Below are 18577 nucleotides of genomic sequence, written 5' to 3'. Positions count from 1 at the left end.
AATTTTATCAGTCATGCACTGGGACTCAATGGCCCAGCAGCAGATGATATCTCCTGGAGGGAGGATGGATTGTGAAAAGATAAAGACGATTGCCCCAGCTGGCCCATTAGCAGATAATATGTGCCATGGAAATAAGGAATCACTGCCCCACCCAGCTTCAGCAGATGGTGATGGAATACACATTTCTGGCCACATCCTGTATTGCAACCCCAGACAGATGCAAACCAGGGCCATGGGTGATCAGCAACCCTTAGCACTAACCTTTGTTTGCTTTGTCCTACTGTGTAGCTGCCTGCTGATGGAAACTGGTGGATGTTTTAAAAATATGCTTTGTTTGAAACAAAACCAAAGTCAGTGGTGAAGGGAAAAAAGAGATGTCACATATACAGAGTGGAGCCCAAACCAGGCTGATGGGCTCTGAATGGATTCCTGCAGTGGCCAAAGGATGGTCCTGACACAGTGGTGGGACACTGGAACAACGTGCCTTGGGATCAAACACCAATGCAATGGCCAAGGGGCTGAGGCTCAGAATGAGGCACCAGCACATTCTAAGATCTGGCTCAAGGAACTCTGTTTCTCTGGTTTCTCAGAGAGAAAATGAAGGGAGAGCAGGTCAGGGCTTGTGATGTGGAAAGGAGATGGAAACGGGGGAGTAACGGTATTGAGGAGGCAAACTCTTATCAGGTGGAAGGGAGTGGGCACCAAATGAATCCCACCTGTGATAAAGGCTCTGTTATTTAAAAATCGTTTCCCAGGGAAGTAACTTAGCAAATCTTATGCTGATCCTCCTCTTCTGAGAATGTTCTGATCACGACTGGTCCCTCCCCACCAAAGCAGATTCTCTGTTTCATGTGGAAATGAAGTCAGGTCTGAGTTGCCCCAGGGATGAGCCTGGATGGCTGCAGCAACCCACCCTGCCTGGGAGCCTGGATCAGGGAAAGGCGGCTTGTCCTTGCCAAGTAGCCGAGGGGCATACGAGAAGGGTTTCAAGAAGGTGCTAGGCTTTGACTCATGTGCAGATTTCCCGGGAGCAGCGAGAGGCAGCAGCATCCCTGCGGATCGGCACTGGGCTGGTGCCCAGGCGCTGTCTTTAGACCTCCGGGGGTTGGAAGGGCAGAGCGTTTTTAGCGTTTTTTTAGCAGGGGAAAAAAATCAATCTGCTTTCAGTTCAGCAGCTCCTACTTGGGCTGGCTGCAAGAAACGTGTCCTCTGCTGCCAGAGACACCGCAGTTGCTACAGCAACTGCAGAGTGCGGAGACACCCTCCCTGTGCCAGCCTGCACTCCCCAAAACACGGCAGAGCAGGGACAGGGATGCTGGGGAGGCCAAGGAGCTGGTAGAGACCACCCTGGGCAGCCACAAGTGCCCCACGCTCTACTCCCCTCCCAGCTCGGGCACCGCTGTGTTCCCATCGCTCTGGACAAGCACTGGCTTCCAGGGCATTAAGATTCCGCTCAGCACGGCCAGGACAGCCTGCCAGAGCAGATCCCATCCCAGGCAGCCCATCCCACACAGCCACGGGCGGCCAGACCGGGAGGAGATGCAGGGGATGTGCTGCAGGGGATGCGATGCTGAGGATGCAATGTGCGATGCTGGGGATGAGATGCTGGGGATGAAATGCAGGGATGAGATGCAGGGAATGCAATGCTGGGGATGAGATGCAGGGAATGCAACACAGGGGAGAATGAGGGGGAGCAAAGGCAGGATAAATCCCAGCTCTGCTGCCATCTCATTGCTATTTAAATCGGGCTCTGTGTGGTTCCCAGCACTGTGCCATTCTGCCTCCATAAAAGCTCATGGTTTCCCCTGGTGCTGCTCTCTTAAATATTTAACAACAGGAGGAAGAGCTGTTTTAAGAAACACTTCAGTGCTTCCATCTGAGCAGAAGGTTGTTTCAGGTGGCCAGAACAGGCAAGAAAAACCTTTAGCAGTTAATTTTTCAGGATTCTGCAGCACTTGAAGGGGTGGCAGCATGATGACGCAGGCTAGGGGGGGGAAAGAGAAATCTTCTACGTGTCTGGAGAGAGTAAGAACTCCTGAGGTCTGTCCTGCATTCTCTTCCTGACTACATGCCAGTGTGGCTTGATGTCTTATGCTAAAACACTTGAATGAAGCTACAGTTTTGGAGCTTTAGTGAAAAATGCTTGAAGTTCACCTGCCTCCAGATCTTAGCCAGACACTCTGCCCTCCCCATCCCCTCTGGATGTATCAGATTTGCTGAGTGCCAAGAATATTTGAAAGTGTCCACCTGCCAGAGACTTCCTAAGGATTTATTTGGGTTCATGAAGTGTTTGAAAAACCTGAGTGAAACTACTGTGGAAGGAAATGTTTTAATTCAAGCCAAATCATAAATCAGGGCATCCCTAACACAAGAGAGATGAGGCTGATATGAGAGGGGAGGGCTGTGCTTCTCCTTCATTAGCAGTCCTGTGTCCCATCACTCCTGTGTGGACCAGCTCAGTTATTCTGGTACTTGGCTGCCAGGGGCTAATGGAAGTGTTGCCACAGCCTATATTATTTTCCTAATAAAGCCCATTTTGTCCTAGGGAAGCAGCTTATATCAGGCAGAAATCAGTGCCCCTGAGCACCATTTCCAGAACAGGTTGGGCACCAGCACTATTTAACGCAGTCAGGTGTCCCAGGCCCAGCCCCTGCTCCTTGGTGGGAACTGGGAACTCTGCACCCAACCTGTTTGCCAGCCCCAGTCCCTCTGCCTGCAGCCATGGTGCATTTAGGTTTTCATTTGAATTATGTAAAAAGGACAGTGTCAGTCATTTCTCAGCACTGATTTTGTGGAAAGGCTGCTTAGTAATTTATGTTTTTAATATCCAAGGACAGTGTGGAACCTTCTGTTGCTGCCACCCAGGGTAAGAAGCAGCCTTCCAAGAGAGACAGGGTGGCTGCAGTGGGCTCCAGAAAGGTGCAGGGATCACACCAACAGGTGTTTGCATTAGTGGTTTCAATGGGGACAGGATTTCTTAATTAGCCAGACCTTGAGAAAAGATCCTGGTACAGAACCATGGCTAAAATCAAACTGCAGACACAGCCAAGAGGATTTCTGCACATCTCAAGGCAGGAAAAAAAATAGCACAAGATCTGCTCGGTGCTGCAGAGGGGAGGATTTTCCTGCTGCTGAGCAAAGCCTGTGTGCAGCATCTCTGCATCCCGGGAAAGGTGGGATGACCCAATGGCTGGAGCAGGTAATGCATCCAAAAGAAAGGGCAGCCCTAGTTTAGTGGAAGGTCATTAATTCTCTCCCAAAGAAGCACTTTGAGATGTGCTACAGAGTGCTGAGGATTACTGGTTTGTGTCTCTTGCCTGGGTTAGAGGGACAGGAGCAGAAGGCAGTGCTGGGAGCCCATGCTCTGCCTCCAGCCCTGTCTGCAGAGCACAGGAAGCCCTTTCCTAAAGGTTTGGAAAGGAACTGTGTGCAAGTTCTTTCCAAAACCCCCAAATCAGGCTGCTAGCCAGGGTCTTAATCCTGCTCAGAGGGCAGAACACACAGAACCTGGCAGGATCAGGCCCTGCTTGTCTCTTTATCTCTCCCCAGCTCTGCTTGAGCAATAACCGTTTGTTTTTTGGGTTTTTTGGTTTTTGGCTTTGCAGAAAGAACATCTTGGATTAAGTTGCTGCAAAAAAGAGGTTTCAGTCATGGTATTGGATGAGCTGCAGGTAAACAGTAGGTTTAATGTCAGCTTTTTTGGCAGCCTCTTTATTCTCTCTCCACTTTGCACAAACAAACCATCTTTGTGAGGAAGTTAATTTTCCTTTTTAGCCACAGCATTTGTCAACATGGCTCCTCAATAATCCTCTCCATGCAGATAAATGTGAGCTGGCAGCCTCACTGGAGCCCTCACCTCAAGCCTGCTGCTCACTCTGGTTCATTAAGGAACTTTCCCCTCTCTTGCAGTGGAGAACCTTTGTGCACATGAAGGATACTAAATCCCAGGGTGACACTCAGCTACCTTAACTGTGCAATTAAGCTGCCAGGGAGCAAAACCCCAAGCCCCAAAGGGTGTGGGATGTAGGGCCCTTCTCTCCCCATTAAGCACTGTGGGGCATCATCCACCAAAATCCAATCCAGGGTGTAGGAAGGGAAAGAGAAACTTCAGATCACTTGGGCTGCCTCTGTCCTTTACATGTTCATTCTTCTTGGTCTTGCAAAGTATCACTTTATACTAAAAACAACTACCACAAAGCCCTTCAGACCAAAGCCTGACAGGGGCCAGGCTGCACACCCTGTGATCTGCCAGAACAGGCCCCTGCCCAGGGTTCACACTGCCCCAGTTTAACCAGGGAAGGCAGGAGAAGGAGCTGACTGTGCCAGGGAAGCAGCACCTACTTTCACAGCTCCACACCCATTTCCCTTCTGTGCTTGCTGGTATGGAAGACTTTAAATTGCAGCCTCTTTAACTGCTTCATTTCTGCTAATTTGCACCATCACACTCCCAGCAACATCACCAAACTCTCCAGCAGTGTGAACAGGGTGAGATGAGATGCCCCTGCTGCTCAGCTAAACAGCATCAGGGCTCGTTTTGCTGCTTAGAAATTTGTAAGGAATCAAGCAGGCCAATGAATAATCCAGTTTAAAAATCATAACAGAGGTACTGGGTAACTGTATACAACACTGGCCTAAATCCATACATCAAGTGAAGAACTGTAATGAAAAATTAAAGGGCCCTGCTTGGCACAAGTAGGATGCTGCATGATTTGAATCCCAGGAAGCAGTTGCCTCACATGGAGCAGCTCTGCCTGTGTCCCTTGTGCCTGCACTGAAGTGGTTTTCAGAAAAAAATCCATTTTTCCCCCCCTTGTGGTTGTTCAAGCTCAGCAGTGCTAAAACATGAGGAGGGCTCGCAGAGGACACGTGCAGCCCGTGGGGTGAACCACAACATGAACAGCTCTCCCAGCAGCTGGGGCTCTGTGTCCTTCTAGTAATAAATTCCTCCTGGACAGTGTTTCAGGGGATTGCTGGGATTTGAGGAGAGAGGAGGCTGGCTGGAAGAGAGACAGGCTCCAGGTTTATCCTTGAAAGCCCCTGCACTGCAGAGCCTGGGGCTGCCTTTGGCAGCCTGCCTGGAGGAAGATGTTGGTGGAGGCTGAAGGCTGCCTCGTGCTGTGTGAACCCACCAATCCCCTCCTCAGTCAGCTAAGTTGGAGATAAATCTCCCTATTAGCAATGCAGAAAGCAGGCCAAAATTCGAACAGCTTCTTAGGCAGGAGGTGAAGCAAAAGCTCAAAATAACTTTAAATAAGTCCTTTCTGTGCTCAGGGCTAGAAAGTGGTTGTTTTGGAGCTTTCCCATAGTGTGCCTGGCCTGCCTGCTGGGAGAGAGGGGCGCTGAGCAAGCCAGAAAAATCAGGTAAAAAATAACCCCATGCCAACGTCAGCAGCAGAGCCGAGAGGAACCAGAAGTCCTGAGCCGTTTCGGAGTTGTGTTAAATAATAAAGCAGAGAGATGAATAAATTAGCTGAGCATCTATTTAGGTCAGCCCTCTCCGATTCTCGCCGCCGCCTCCGTGCGCCTCCTCCCGCGGCGCTCCGGGAACCGCCGGGCTCCGGGGGCTGCGGCCCCGCAGGTGCCCCCCCCAGCCTTGAGGGCGGCAGGCGACCCTCCTGCTCCGTGCCGGGCAAAAAGTGTTCTGGAAAATCCCGTTAAAGCACCAAGCGTGGGCTGTGCGCGCCGTTCCTGGCGCTGTCCCCGCTCGCAGCCCCGCAGGGCTCGGCTCCACCCGCAGCTGCTGCTCCTGGGCAGCTGCATCTCCCTGCTGGCAGCCCGCTCATCACCCAGCTTTCTCCCATCCCCAGCTTCCAACCACGGCAGCACCTCCACCTCTGCAGGCCATCGTTCCCCACCTCGCAGGTGCCCCAGGCTCGGCTTTGTGATTGCAGCTGCCATGTGTTGATTTGAGGACACCAAGCCAGATGGACCAGGCTGGTGGACACAGATGGAGAATCAGATTTTAAACCCCTAAGCTCCCCTCAAATCATTCAAATGCTTCCAGAAAAATGGAATAACCATGCAGTCCTGTAGATATGTCTTTATTTACATGTTTCCCGAGCATGAAAAGCTCTCTTTGATGTCCAGAACATCTCGTGGGTTTCAGCTATAAGCAAGCTGGGTAAGCACTGACCAAGATGGAATTTATGTGCATCAAGGACTGCTCCATCTCAGCCCAGCTCCTGCTGGCCCTCCCAAACCCCACAGGTAGCTGGAGAAGGTCTCCAGCAATGAATCCAGCCAGAAGCAGCATCCAGGGTGTAGGCAATGGAAAATGAGATGTTTCTAAGTTTGGCCAGGCTTAGCTGGCTCCTCACAGGTCCCAGCCTGTGAATCACGGGTACGTGGGCCACCAGCACGGCCTCCTCTCTGGAGGAAGCAGTGGAGGTGGAAAAATAACAAGAGGAAACCAGTTGTTAGTAGTGCCAGCTCCGGGGAGAGTGGGAGGAGGTGGCAGTCCTGGAGAGAAAGGTCAGGGCTGCATTACAGGCTGCTGCCTGATTTTTCCTCCTGCCTTCATGGTAGGAATCTAGCTTACAGCTTGTGCAGTATGTATGGAGGGTCTGGGCTGATCTGAGGGGAGAATGAAAGCCTACAACAGCAGCCAGGGATGATGGAGGATTTATTTCTGGTCCCTGCTCACTCATCTCCTCTGGTTTCTACTGAGCTGAACCTGAGAACCCTGTTAAAAGCAAATGTTGGCCCCTTGCAAACATAGTAAAAGAAGAGGCACTTTTTAGATGTACTGGGAACAGACTTATCCAAAAACAAAATAAAAGATTGGAGGTCTCCAGCCTCTTCTGGTGCTTCAGCTCTCCTAACTGGTGCAAAGTGGAATGCACCAGTGGAGGACACAAACCTCAGCTACTGCTCCCATGTTCCTGCATCAGTCCAGGAGCACTTGCAAGACTGTGCCAGGACAGCTCCCCTTCCCATAGGGATACCTGCAGCTGTGGATCAGCACTTTAGCTCTCCATTGCCTTGTATGCCTTGTAAGAATTCCTCTTCTCTTGAACCATCCCATCTGACAATGCCACCAGCTGCCAGTGATTTTTCTCACCTCCCATCCCAAGTGCTCAGAACCAACTGTCTCTCTGCTGGTAGACTGGCATTTTCCATCAATAAAACTATTTCTTTATGCATTCAAGGAAATTATAACAACTGTCAGGGGAAAAAAAAAAAAAAAAAAAAAAAAAAAACAAGAAACAAAAAAGGCACAGCTAGGTAGGATGCCAGTTAAAAGGGGGAAACAGCTGTGTGGAACTTGGTGTTACTCGCTGGCGATGCTCCTTCTTTCTCCCTGAGTGGGACTGATTCTCCCAGTCTGAGCCAGAGCGGGATCTGTTATGCTCAGGCTCCCTCTAGTGCCTCCATGCCCCGTTGCTCCTGGCTTCTCTGGAGGCACATTTGTCCCCGGGACTGTCCATCGCCCTCTCTCCCCTCCAGCATCGCCTGGCTTTCCAGCACAGCCAAGCCCTGTTTGCTCACAGCCCGGGAACAGCCCTAAAATCGGCCCAAAGCCACCGGCTCCAGCCAGAGCAGGGACCTCGTGGGGACCTGCCAGACCCCAGTGCTGGCTGTGCTCGCTGGGGTGAGGAGGGTGCTGAGCTGGCCATACCCTCAGGATGCTCTCCCTGCACAGGCAGCTGCACTCCGGAGGTGTCTGCAGAGTGAGGTGGAATGGGTGGGATGGGTGAAGTGCCTGAGCTGCCCTGGAAGCAGCCCAGGGTGGGAATCTTCTGTGAGAGCCATCAGGGATAGCCAAAAGCATCCCTGCACTGCTTGATACCTCCCCACGAGGGAGAGTTTGGAGGGGTGCCCCATGGTCTGTGCCAAAGTCAGCTTAGACTCCTGGGAACACCTCAAAGTGCTTCCCACTGGGTTTGTGTTCAGTTGTGCTGTCACACTGTGTCCAGCATCCTACACAAACATGGCCTTCCCTTGTCTTCTTCCTGTAAATGGAGAGGAAATTTCTTCATGTTTTGGGAAATGACCAGACCCAGCCTCTGTTTAAACCCTTGTAAAACTCAGCCTGGCTCAGCTCTGGCACCAGCAGCATGCTGGACAATGGACAGTCCCTGGCATCACGAATGGGGGCAGACACAGTAATTCTTTACCTCGAGTCAAAGTCACCTCACAGGGAGGGAGGGGGCAAGTTAGGGGAGGCTGCTGAGATGTGGTGTCAGCATGAAAACCACAACAAACCTGACAGAGACCAATCAGCACAAGTGTGCATGATGCAAGGACAGTGACTGAGATACAGTTGTCAAAGGCACTGTGGGATTTTTATGTTATGATTTTTTCATAATTGTTTTGCAGCTGGAGTAATTACCATCCTGTTTAATGAGCACGGCTCCTTTACGAGAGGACACTTGGGCTAACATGCACTAATTAGGTCTGTAATCACTAGAAGCATGACTAAAGGTTTTGAACTGGCCAATTGTTCTCAGAAACACCATAACTAGAGACACAGCAGCTCACCAGGGCACAGGAGAAATTCAAGGGGGCTTGATCACCCAGCAGTGTATGCACACAGACCCTGATCCTGCCTTGCATCATCCTTTTCACCTTGTACTCTGCACTGGTTTGCAGTGATTTATAAACTACCCTGAATATGTTACACTTAATAACACACGTTCTTCCACTGTTTTATTTTAATAATTTGGCTTCTGGATCTTGTAATCACCTGGGCATTAAGCACACTTCTCTAATCCCCACCTATCTGATTGCTCATCTGAGTGCCCCAGCAGCAGCTGGAAAAGACTCCCAGAGGACTCCAAAAGCAATAATTGCAGCAAGGCCCTGAAAAAACCTGGAAAAGGTAGGGAGATCCCTAAAGTAAATCCTTCTGTTTCTTCCTATGGAAGAAGGCTCAGAAATTAGTTAAAAAGATCAAGAGTTTTCATAATCTAAGGGCCAAGCTAAGTGGGCTGGAAGCCTTTCTGCCTTTTGCAATGCAATGGAGGCAAACACCTCTGGGATTCAGTCCTGTCTTCCACTGATCTTGGCTGTTTGTGTGACCAGGAAAGTCAGAGTTTCTCCCTACTGTTGGCTGCAATTAGCTGGCCACAGTGATGTACAAGTATTTTAAGACTTCAGCTCACTACAGTGGAAGGAATTTTAAAAAACAACAGTTTAAAAAGTCAGATGTTTGCATATCAAGGAGGATTTTGAGCAGACCACGACCATGACCAAGGAAAGCCAAATCCAGGCTGCCCTTGAACACCTCCAGGGGCTGTGGCTCCACCACCACGCTGGGCAAACCATGGCAATGTCTGCTCTTTCCATGAGGAAATGTTCCCATCATAGTCACCATTTCAGTGTCCTTCACATATTAAAATACCCAAGTCTCAGTCCATATCTTTTGCAGGGGTGAGACTTTAACCTCACAGCACGTCCAGAACAGAGCACAACCCCCTGCACTGTGCCCCGTCTTTGCTGGGGATGGGGGCTCTGGGGTCACCGAGGGGGCACAGCCAGAGCTGACAACTGTCTGTGTCAGGAAAATTAACCCACAAACACCAGAGGTTTATGTCCCAAAAGGAGACAGAGGAGTCCTTTTTGCTTTATTTGAATAAAGGGAGAGCCCATGGGGCATTCCCCTGGGGTGTCTCATATTTTTGGAGGACACAGCCTCCCTTTTTATCCTATTTTCCCGGCCGCTTTTCCCTCTCTTTCCCCATGGGCTGAGGTACTTGAGAGGCACAGACTTCCCAGAACACCTGATACCTGAGATTCCCCTCTAATGTATAACCCTCCCTTTTAATTTTTGATTCTTATACCATTCATGGTTTTTCCCCGTTGCTTCTTTCATCTTCCAATACCCAGTTTCATTTATCAGCAAACCTACAGTTTGTTTGTAAAGGCAAATATCTTTTCCCATCATCAATTAGTGGAATCCATCCCATCGTTTCTTTTATCTCTCATCTACCAGCAGATCTACAGGTTGTTTGTAAAGACAAATGCAACATTCCTCTCATCTGAAAGCAAACAGAGCTGTTCTTGCCCCGGGTGCTTCATACAAATAGAGATGAGCGGCATTGAATGAACCCGCCCTGAGGAGCGTTGCCCGAGCGCGGCGGAAGGCGCAGATAAACCGCGTGGATTCCGGGGGCCTCAGGGCCGTGCAGGGCGGCCCCGGCTCCCGCGGCCCGGCCCAGAGGCCATGCTGGGAGGGCACGTTGGTGTGGGGACCGTGTTGGTGTGGGGACCGTGTTGGTGTGGGGACCGTGTTGGTGGGGACCGTGTTGGTGTGGGGACCGTGTTGGTGACGGAACCGCGTCTCCGAGGGACCGGCTCCGCCACGTCGCCGGGTGTTGCGGGCCCTGCCGATCGGCGGAGCCTTCCCGGGGCCGGAGCGGCGGCCGCGGGAGCAGGGGCGGTGCGGGAGCCGGGGCGGTGCGGGCAAAGAGCGGCGGTGCGGGAAGGCGACGGGAACACTGCCGGGCGGAACTACAAGACACGGGGTTCCGGCCCGGCCCCGATTCCCGGCAGGCCCCGCGGTGCTCCTTCTCTTCCGGTCCGGCGGTGGCGGCGAGCGCAGCTCGGGTGAGGGCGGCCCCGGCACCATCCGCGCCCATCGGGCACCATCCGCGCCCATCGGGCACCATCCGCGCCCATCCGCGGGCCGGGCCGGGCCGAGCGGGGCCGTAGTCGGGGCTCGGGGCCGGGCGGGCTCTTTGCGGGTGCCAGCCCGGCCCGGCCCGGCCCGGCTGAGCCGTGTGTGTTTCTCCCGCAGGTGCGACCATGGCCAAGTCCAAGAACCACACCACGCACAACCAGTGTGAGCGGGGCCGGGGGCCGGGGGGTTCACGGGCTGGGACCGGGGAGTGATGGCGGGGGTTTGCAGCCAGATGAGGCGATGCTGCGCAGAGATCGAATGGGGGGGTTAGAGGAGTGTGATAAGAGTCAGTGTTGGGATCAACGTAGAATTCATATGTAACCAGAAAAATAGAAATGTTTATGTTAGAAAACTGGGGGTCAGCCTCTACTCCCGGGTAACCAGCAACAGGGCGACAGGACACAGGCTCAAGCTGTGCCAGGGTAGGGTTAGGTTGGGCATCATGAAGGATTTCTTCACAGGAAGGGTGTTTAGGCATTGGAGTGGCTGCACGGAGAGGACAGGTGGTGTGTCACCATCCCTGGAGGCATTTGAGGAAACACCGAAGGTGGCACTCGGTGCCATGGTGTGATTGGCTGGGTCATAGGTTGGACTCCAAGATCTTGGAGGTGTTTTCCAGCCTGAGTGATTCCGTGCTGATCATCACCAGCTAAGCAGGCAGAGGGATCTTGTACCAGAGCAGGCAGTGACAGGACCCAGGGGAATGGCTTTACACTGACAGAGTAGGCTTGGGTTGGACATTCGGAGGAAATTCTTCCCTGTGAGGGTAGTGAGGCCCTGGCACAGGGTTCCCAGAGAAGTTATGGCTGCTCCATCCCTGGAAGTGTTCAAGACCAGGTTGGACAGGGCTTGGAGCAAACTGATCTAGTGAAATCTGTCCTTGCCATTGGCAGGGGGGTGGAACAGGATGGTCCTTAAAGTTATTTCCAACCCAAACCATCCTGTCATTCTCTGATGTTCCTGAAAAGCTTCATCCCTGGGATCCTGTGCAATCCAGAGATGGCCACAGTGATGAAATAGTTCATGTTTGGGGTCTTCTCATCAGTGCAGTGACTTAGCAGAGGTCACGAGTAGGTTCTGCCTGGTCCTGCCCAGTGAGTGACTGTGCCTTCTCACACTGTCCACAAGTGCTTGAATTTATTAATGAGTGAGGCCTTTCACTCTGCTGGTGGTGCTGTCAGTGTGTCATTAATGAGCTGCCTGAAATCCTTGGATTGGAAGCCCGTGCAGAGAGATGAGCATAGAGATGTGTTTTTAATTCAGTTGTAGTTTGGATAGGAAGGGTCTGAAAATTGTCTATTCCACATCATTTTGATAGTCAGGTACACTTATAAAGAAACTAATGTAGCTGCTAAATAATAGCTAGCAGAAGCTGTAATTTAAATAATTGTCTTGTTTTCCACATAGCCCGTAAGTGGCACAGAAATGGCATCAAGAAGCCCAAAACCCATAGATACGAGTCTCTCAAAGGGGTGAGTATTCCTACTGATATTTCCAGGCTGAGTCACTGAGACTTAACTGTGAAAAAAATCCAGAATTTGTATTATTTTGGCTGACACATTTTATGCAGACAGAGGTCTGTGTTCCAGGTGGTCAGAACCACTGTGGGGTTCAGTTCTTTTACTTACCTGACCTGCAGCTGGGATATCTGTAACATGAGATCTGCCCTTGTATGTCTATAGAACTGCGTTTTCATCAGTGGACAGTTTTGTCCCTGTCCTGTTCTGGTGGCTGTCACCAAGTGCTGTTTCCAGTAAAACAAACAGTTGCCAGTTAAATAGTTCCTTTGCCTTTTGAGTCCTGTTGTCTTCTCCTTCTCCTCTCCCTCTCTTCTCCTCCTGTCCTTCAGTATTATTTTGCTGTCTATACTGATCCAGATAAACACATGAAAGTGCAGTATATTGTTTTTTTCTGATATTATACAAATGGTACAACAGGATCTTTTTCCACACTTGGAAGTGGAAACAGAAACTTTGGTGTTAGCAGAGGGCTGTGATTTTATTTGCTTTGTAGATGTCACAATCTACAAAGCTTTTTGGACATGATGTAAAAATTTGTCTTCTGCAAAGCTCAGTGAGGGTTCAGTCCTGACTCTCTTGCAGCTTTGCCCATTCTCTTCTTTATGATATTTCTGGGGTTTGAAGTTTTTTGTTAGTTTAAGCCTGGTTGCAGATGACTAAAATAATTTTCTTGAAAGAAAAAAAGCCTGAACTAGTCACAGCCTGCCTTTGTGAATAATTGGAGCAACATGGGGCTATAAGTGTTTTAATGTATGTCTCTTCTGCAATATGGCTTATTTTTCCTTTATTTTTATAGGTTGATCCCAAGTTTCTGAGGAACATGAGATTTGCAAAGAAACACAACAAGAAGGGGCTGAAGAAGATGCAGGCAAACAATGCCAAGCAGGCAGCTCAGCAGGCTGCTCAGCAGAAAAAGGACTGATGTGCTTTAATAAAAAGACACAGTTTTCTTACTGGCATGTGTGTTACAGCATTTTTTAAAATAAAATTATATGTAACAAAGCCTTCACCTGGATTTGAGGAGAGCCCTCCAGAAGCCTTGAGTTGTACTTTACAGTGGGAGCCTGGCTTGTAGTTCCCTGGATCCTCCTTGTGCTTTTGAAAACTGGGGTGACGTTTTCTTTCTCAGGTACCAGGAGTTTAGTGACAATTCCTAGTGTTCTTACAGCAAGGGGAAATTTCCAAGGGCTGTTACTTGTCTGCTGCCTTGCTGTGGGAATCTGGGAAATAGGAGGTGTGGTGTTGGAGACACAGGAGTTTGTGTTAGAGTTGGTGTGTGTTGTATCCTGAAATACTTGTAGATGTTGAAGCATTAATGGAGCTAACCATGGAAACATGCAAGGGTTAGGAAAATACAAAATACACATTTTTTTAATAGTGACTGATTTTAGGGAATGTCTTTCACTCCAGTAACAAAAGTACTGTCTGATGAAATGTGCTGGCTTGGGGAGATGAGGGAATAATGTGCAAAATCCCAGGAGGAGCTGAGCCTGATGTTTTGCTCCTGCTGTTTTGAGCATCAGGAGAGGGCTGCACTCTCCAGGGGCTCCTCAAAGCTGACTCAGGCCGTGCTTTCCACTTGAGCATGAGGCACCTGTTGGAATGCAAGCAGCTGCTCTCAAACTGCAGTTCCAGCGCTTGCCCACCCGGTGGGGTAAATCCATGGAGCCACAGGAGGGATGGAAGTTCAGTTACCTTCAGTCTGCAGTACAGCAGCAAAACACTTGCCAGGTAAAAAACAATTTTAACTGGAACATCCAATTTACGTAGTTTATTTTTTAATAGTTTAGCCAATTACCAGAATTATGTGTCAGTTTGAATTGTTTCTGGCTTAAATTCAAAAATATTTTCCCAGTTCCTACTTTTTAATTGTTTTTTGACTGATTAGGAAAACCCGCCCACCCCTAAACCAAGCAATATAAATTAATATATAATAATATAAATAAATGAATATAAATTATTACTAATTTGAAACTTGCAAGTCAAGGAGGTTGTATCCCTCAGCTGTCTGATTCCTTCTGTGTGCATCTCTTGGGCTTTTGTCAGCCTTTTACAAATAAGTGTTTGAGGCACTTAAAGGATCACTAGCAAAGGTATCAGTAAAAAGCAGATTTAATATTAAGTGACAGCGTGACAGTTTATTGGCAAGGTTCACTCTGCTGCTTGCTAGATGGTGAAGGCACACAGAGAGTGGAATGGTTGCTGATACTGAAGGAGATGGGAGTGGCTGGTCCAGTGAGGGTCAGTGTTATCACTCTGGTGTAGATGATTTTTACAAGAGCAAAAGAAAAAAACCTGAATGGAGCACTTGGTTTTTGCCAGTCTATGTCTTTACCTGCAGATTTTCCACCCAGTTTAAGTTCTGCATGTTAAATCTCTTAGCACTAAAGCTTTTCCATATAAGAAGGGAGATTTCATCTCAATCCCCTTGATGTCTTCCCCAGGGTGCTTGTGTTGTGGGAGTAACTCACCCACAAGAGGGAAGAGAGAGGCAAGAAAAGGATGTTGGAATGTTAAGGAGAAGCAGAGGGCAAGATTTGGGCTTCTTGTGGCTCCAGGCAGCCCCCCAGGCCTGCCTTCAGAAGCAGCCTTTTCATCTGGCTGCCCTTCATGCTGCCCTTCAGTGGGACAGCTTCCCAAATAAGGGCTTGCTGACTTTCCGACCAAAATAGCGGCTGCGTGACAAAATGCAGCCCAGAGGAACGTAACCTTAATCCAGGCATCATTGTGCAGCAGGATCCAGGAATTCTGTCAGCTTTCACAGCAGCTCGGTGTCAGGTTTGTTGTGGTGTGCTCCCTGCAGACACTGCTTGGACATGAGTGAGCAGCTATTGCATTTGCTAGCCCTGTGACACCTCTGCTCACAGCTTTCCTCTTCATACCAGCCCAGAAGGGAAAGCTGAGAAGGGGAGTTTGTGCTGACTCTGCCTTGGAGGGGCATCTCCATCCTCTTCATCCTCTTTCTCCTGCCTTGTGAAATCATTTAAGTTCTGTTGGGGAAGGGAGGTTGGAGACCCTATTTGGGGGCATTATGGAACTGGCAGCTGTGGGCCATTAAAGCTATTCCCATTACACAGAGCTCTCTCATCTTTGATATTTAAAAACTTCAAAATTATTATGATTAAGTGTTTGTTATCCTGGAGGAGGACAAAGAGCTCAAAAGCATCTCAGTGCTTAACAACTGCTGTACATCAGCTTATACATCTCATGCTTGCTGCTGCTGCACATCATACTTGTGGCAGATTATTTCTCCCCTTTGCAACTAAGAGGACTCAGTATCAAGTTCCAGTTTGGCTCCTTTCTCTGATTTAAAACAGAAAAAGAGCAAAGGGCATGTAACCAAATACCAAATAATCTCATTTGGCAAAGGTGAGCCATTGCTCTGACAGCCAAGAGCACAGAAATGGGGAGGGGAAATCAAAGCCCTGCAAAATGCTATGATCAGGCAAGGTGTTCACTGGGGACATTGATGTTCACAGTGATGATAAATAAAATACAGGGCTGGACACGTTGCCCTGTCCCCCTTTACTAACTTTGAATAGAGTGGTCAAAAAGCAGCAGCAACAGAGCATGAGTTCTGCTTTGCCCAGGTTTCAAGGCTGTTGCAGGTGTTTCTACACCACAGGGGCTTGGTGAAGTGTTCATCTGCTGTACCTCAGCTCACATTGCACTGCCACTGCCCTGCTGGCACATTGATGCAGAGATTTTATTACAGCAGTGTAATTTCATCAGAGCTTCCTGCAGTCACTTGGTCCACACAGCAAAGTTTTATTGAGGGCTGAGGACAGGCCTCAAATACACTGACAAAGCTGCAAACTAGGGAAGGAAGTTAAAACTACAGCAAATGTGAGCAGATAAATGGCCTGAGAAATATGGCAGTGTCCTGTGGCTTGGGCTGCTGTCACCTGCCTGCACAGCTCCTGTTCCTGCTGGGGAGGTAAAAGCTGGGGAGGTAAAAGCACACAGATCCAGGAACTGTTTTAGAGACTGGCCAATGACTTTTTGCCTGATTTAAGAAAACAACCCAGTTAATTGCTTCTTTTTTCCCCAGACAATGTGGATTTGTGTCACATTCCTTAAATGTTTTTGGGCACCAGAGGTTCACTACACCTGCAGTGAACACTGTGAGCTGGTTTGGAGTTGCACAGACACATGGATTCCTCAGGGTGGTTTTCATTCCTTGTCAGCACATCCCCTGTGAGGGGGCTCAGCCAGGCTGATCCTCCAGGGGTGGCTGTTTTTTCAGCCTGCTCACCCACTCACAGGGCTGTCACGTTGTGTTACATTCCTTGTGCAGTTGTTCCTGTGTTTTGGCCAACAGTGAAATCCACCCACAGCTCCTCACCCTGCAGCATTTGCTGTCTGACTGGGAGGGCAGGCAGTGTGTTAAGCCAGTCCAGCCTGGCAGCAGGTTTCCTGGCTTCCCAGCCTCCTGTTCTAAGGACAGAAAAAAACTAAACAGTCCTAGTTGATATGCTCTTCTAGTGACAAGTTTTGGCTGCTGCAAGACCTCTCTCTTCTCTCTCCAGCCACCACCTTCCCAGCTTCATTCTTGGGAAAGGGTGGGCAGCCAGTGAGGCTGTGGCTTGCTTCTGCCAGATCCATTGTGCCAAGACACAGGGCCAGGTGGCTCTTCCCAGCCTCCTTCTCCCTGGTCACAGCATAGTCCAAGCCACCAAGCTGTCTACAGTGAAGGGGATCATTTTTCTCTTGTTCACCCTCCAGGGGAGTCAAAGCCTATCAGTGAGCAGAGGAGAATGTCTTGGAGAAGTCCTTTTTGGATGGTGGTGTTTGGCCAGGACAGGGGAGGATAAGGGGGCTGTCAGTGACCCCTGATGTGATGTGATGTGATGTGATGTGATGATGTGATGTGAGTGCAGGGGTGGGCTGGGTGGCCATGGGTGTGGGAGCAGCTGGCATCACCTCAGCTCCTGGCTGAAACCCAACTTTGGCAACTTTGGAGGTTCCCAGGCCTGGGGTAAAACATGAGGATATGCTGTGTCCTCATAGGTATCAGTAGGAAACTGTTGCTGCCAACCTGCAGAGGCAGAAAGTGTTTCTTTCCCATCTCTAGGCTGCAGATTAGTTGGAAACAGAATCTGCTACTGCTGGGAGCATTCCCTGTCCCAGGGTTCTTAGACCCATATTTCCATTGCCTCCGGTGCACCTGGAGTCCTGCTCAATCTGCAGTAGCCGTGGCATCAAGGGCTTAGAGTCCTTGGGGAGAGCCCTTTGAGTGGGTCAAACAGATGTTTGTGTTAGAGCTACCTCCAAAATACCTTGGGTTTCCAGCTAGCAGATTCATTTTCTTAGTTCTTCTGTTGTTATAAGCCTTGGTTGAACAAAATGGATGTGGCACTCAGTGCCATGGGCTAGTTGAGGTGTTAGGGCATGGGTTGGATTTGGTGATCTTGAAGGTCTCTTCCAACCCAGTCATTCTATGAATTATGTGAAAATATTTAGTGCTGCTTGTCCAGAGGAAAGACACATCCATGCCCTTCCAAATAATCCACCACCTCTCTCATCCCTGTTTTCACCTCAGGCCTGTTTGCCCTGAACTGCAATATTTCATTATTGCTATAAATGAGATTAAAATATTTCATTATTGCTGCAAATGAGATTGTGTCACAGCTGATTTAGGGTGCCATTTCCACAGAAGTGGGGAAGAGGATCAGGTTTGGGGAGGAAAGGCAGCAGGAGAGCCCAGCAGAGCTGGGGCACTGGCCCAGCAGTGTGCCCACCCAAGGCTGAGGGCAGCACCTCCAGGCTTGCAGCAGCACAGTCCCGTGCCCTGCCCTGCCAATGTTTGCTTTGCTTGGGTAAACGATTGACTTTAGCAACATGTCTGCAATGTGTGAGTTGTGCTGAGGCTGTAATTCGATGGGAGGAGGCAGCTATGTGCAGGGAGAGCTGCTAATGCCACAGGAATGCTGAGCTTCCTTGGGATGAGAGGAGGCAACCCCTGGGGACAGCACAGCTCCTTGGCCCTGCTGGCACCTGCACCAGGAGCTGGGACCCAGAGGGGCATTGAGCATTTCTCAGTGCCCAAATTGATGTTGTGTGTCAGGGGAAATTGGGTGTCATTCTTTGTAGTGAGGCTCCCACCAGGCTGGGGACACAGGAAGGAGCATCCAGTCCAGCTTAGGAATGGCTTTTATTCGTATTTCCAAAGCAAATTGAGGTTTTCTTTTGGCATCACAGGGTGCCAGTCAGGCTGGTGGAGGAGGAGGGGGGGTACCCTTGGGATAGCCAGGGTGAGAGCAGGGAGGAGAGGGACTGTCCCTTGCACATGGATTTCAGTGATGGTTGAAGTGGGTTTTGATTAATATTTCATTGCTAAAATGCTGCCAGTGCTCCAGTTAACCCAGCAGGCAGCAGTGCCAGCTCCTGAGCTGCTCACCCAGGCAGGGTGAGGAGATGGAAGATGGCAGCTCCC

At 49.8% G+C, this 18577-nt stretch overlaps 1 protein-coding gene across 1 annotated transcript; it reads left to right on the top strand.

Moving 5' to 3' along the window:
* Positions 1-10405: 10405 nt before the first annotated feature.
* Positions 10406-13094, top strand: RPL29 (ribosomal protein L29). Its single transcript, XM_079317206.1, has 4 exons — positions 10406-10548; positions 10739-10783; positions 12029-12093; positions 12938-13094. The coding sequence occupies exons 2-4, from the start codon at positions 10747-10749 to the stop codon at positions 13061-13063; spliced, it is 228 nt and encodes a 75-aa protein (XP_079173332.1). The 5' UTR covers positions 10406-10548; positions 10739-10746; the 3' UTR covers positions 13064-13094.
* Positions 13095-18577: the final 5483 nt, after the last annotated feature.

Source organism: Erithacus rubecula (genome assembly GCF_903797595.1).
Source record: "Erithacus rubecula genome assembly, chromosome: 13".
NCBI lineage: Eukaryota > Metazoa > Chordata > Aves > Passeriformes > Muscicapidae > Erithacus > Erithacus rubecula.
This window is presented reverse-complemented; position numbering and strand designations above follow the sequence as displayed.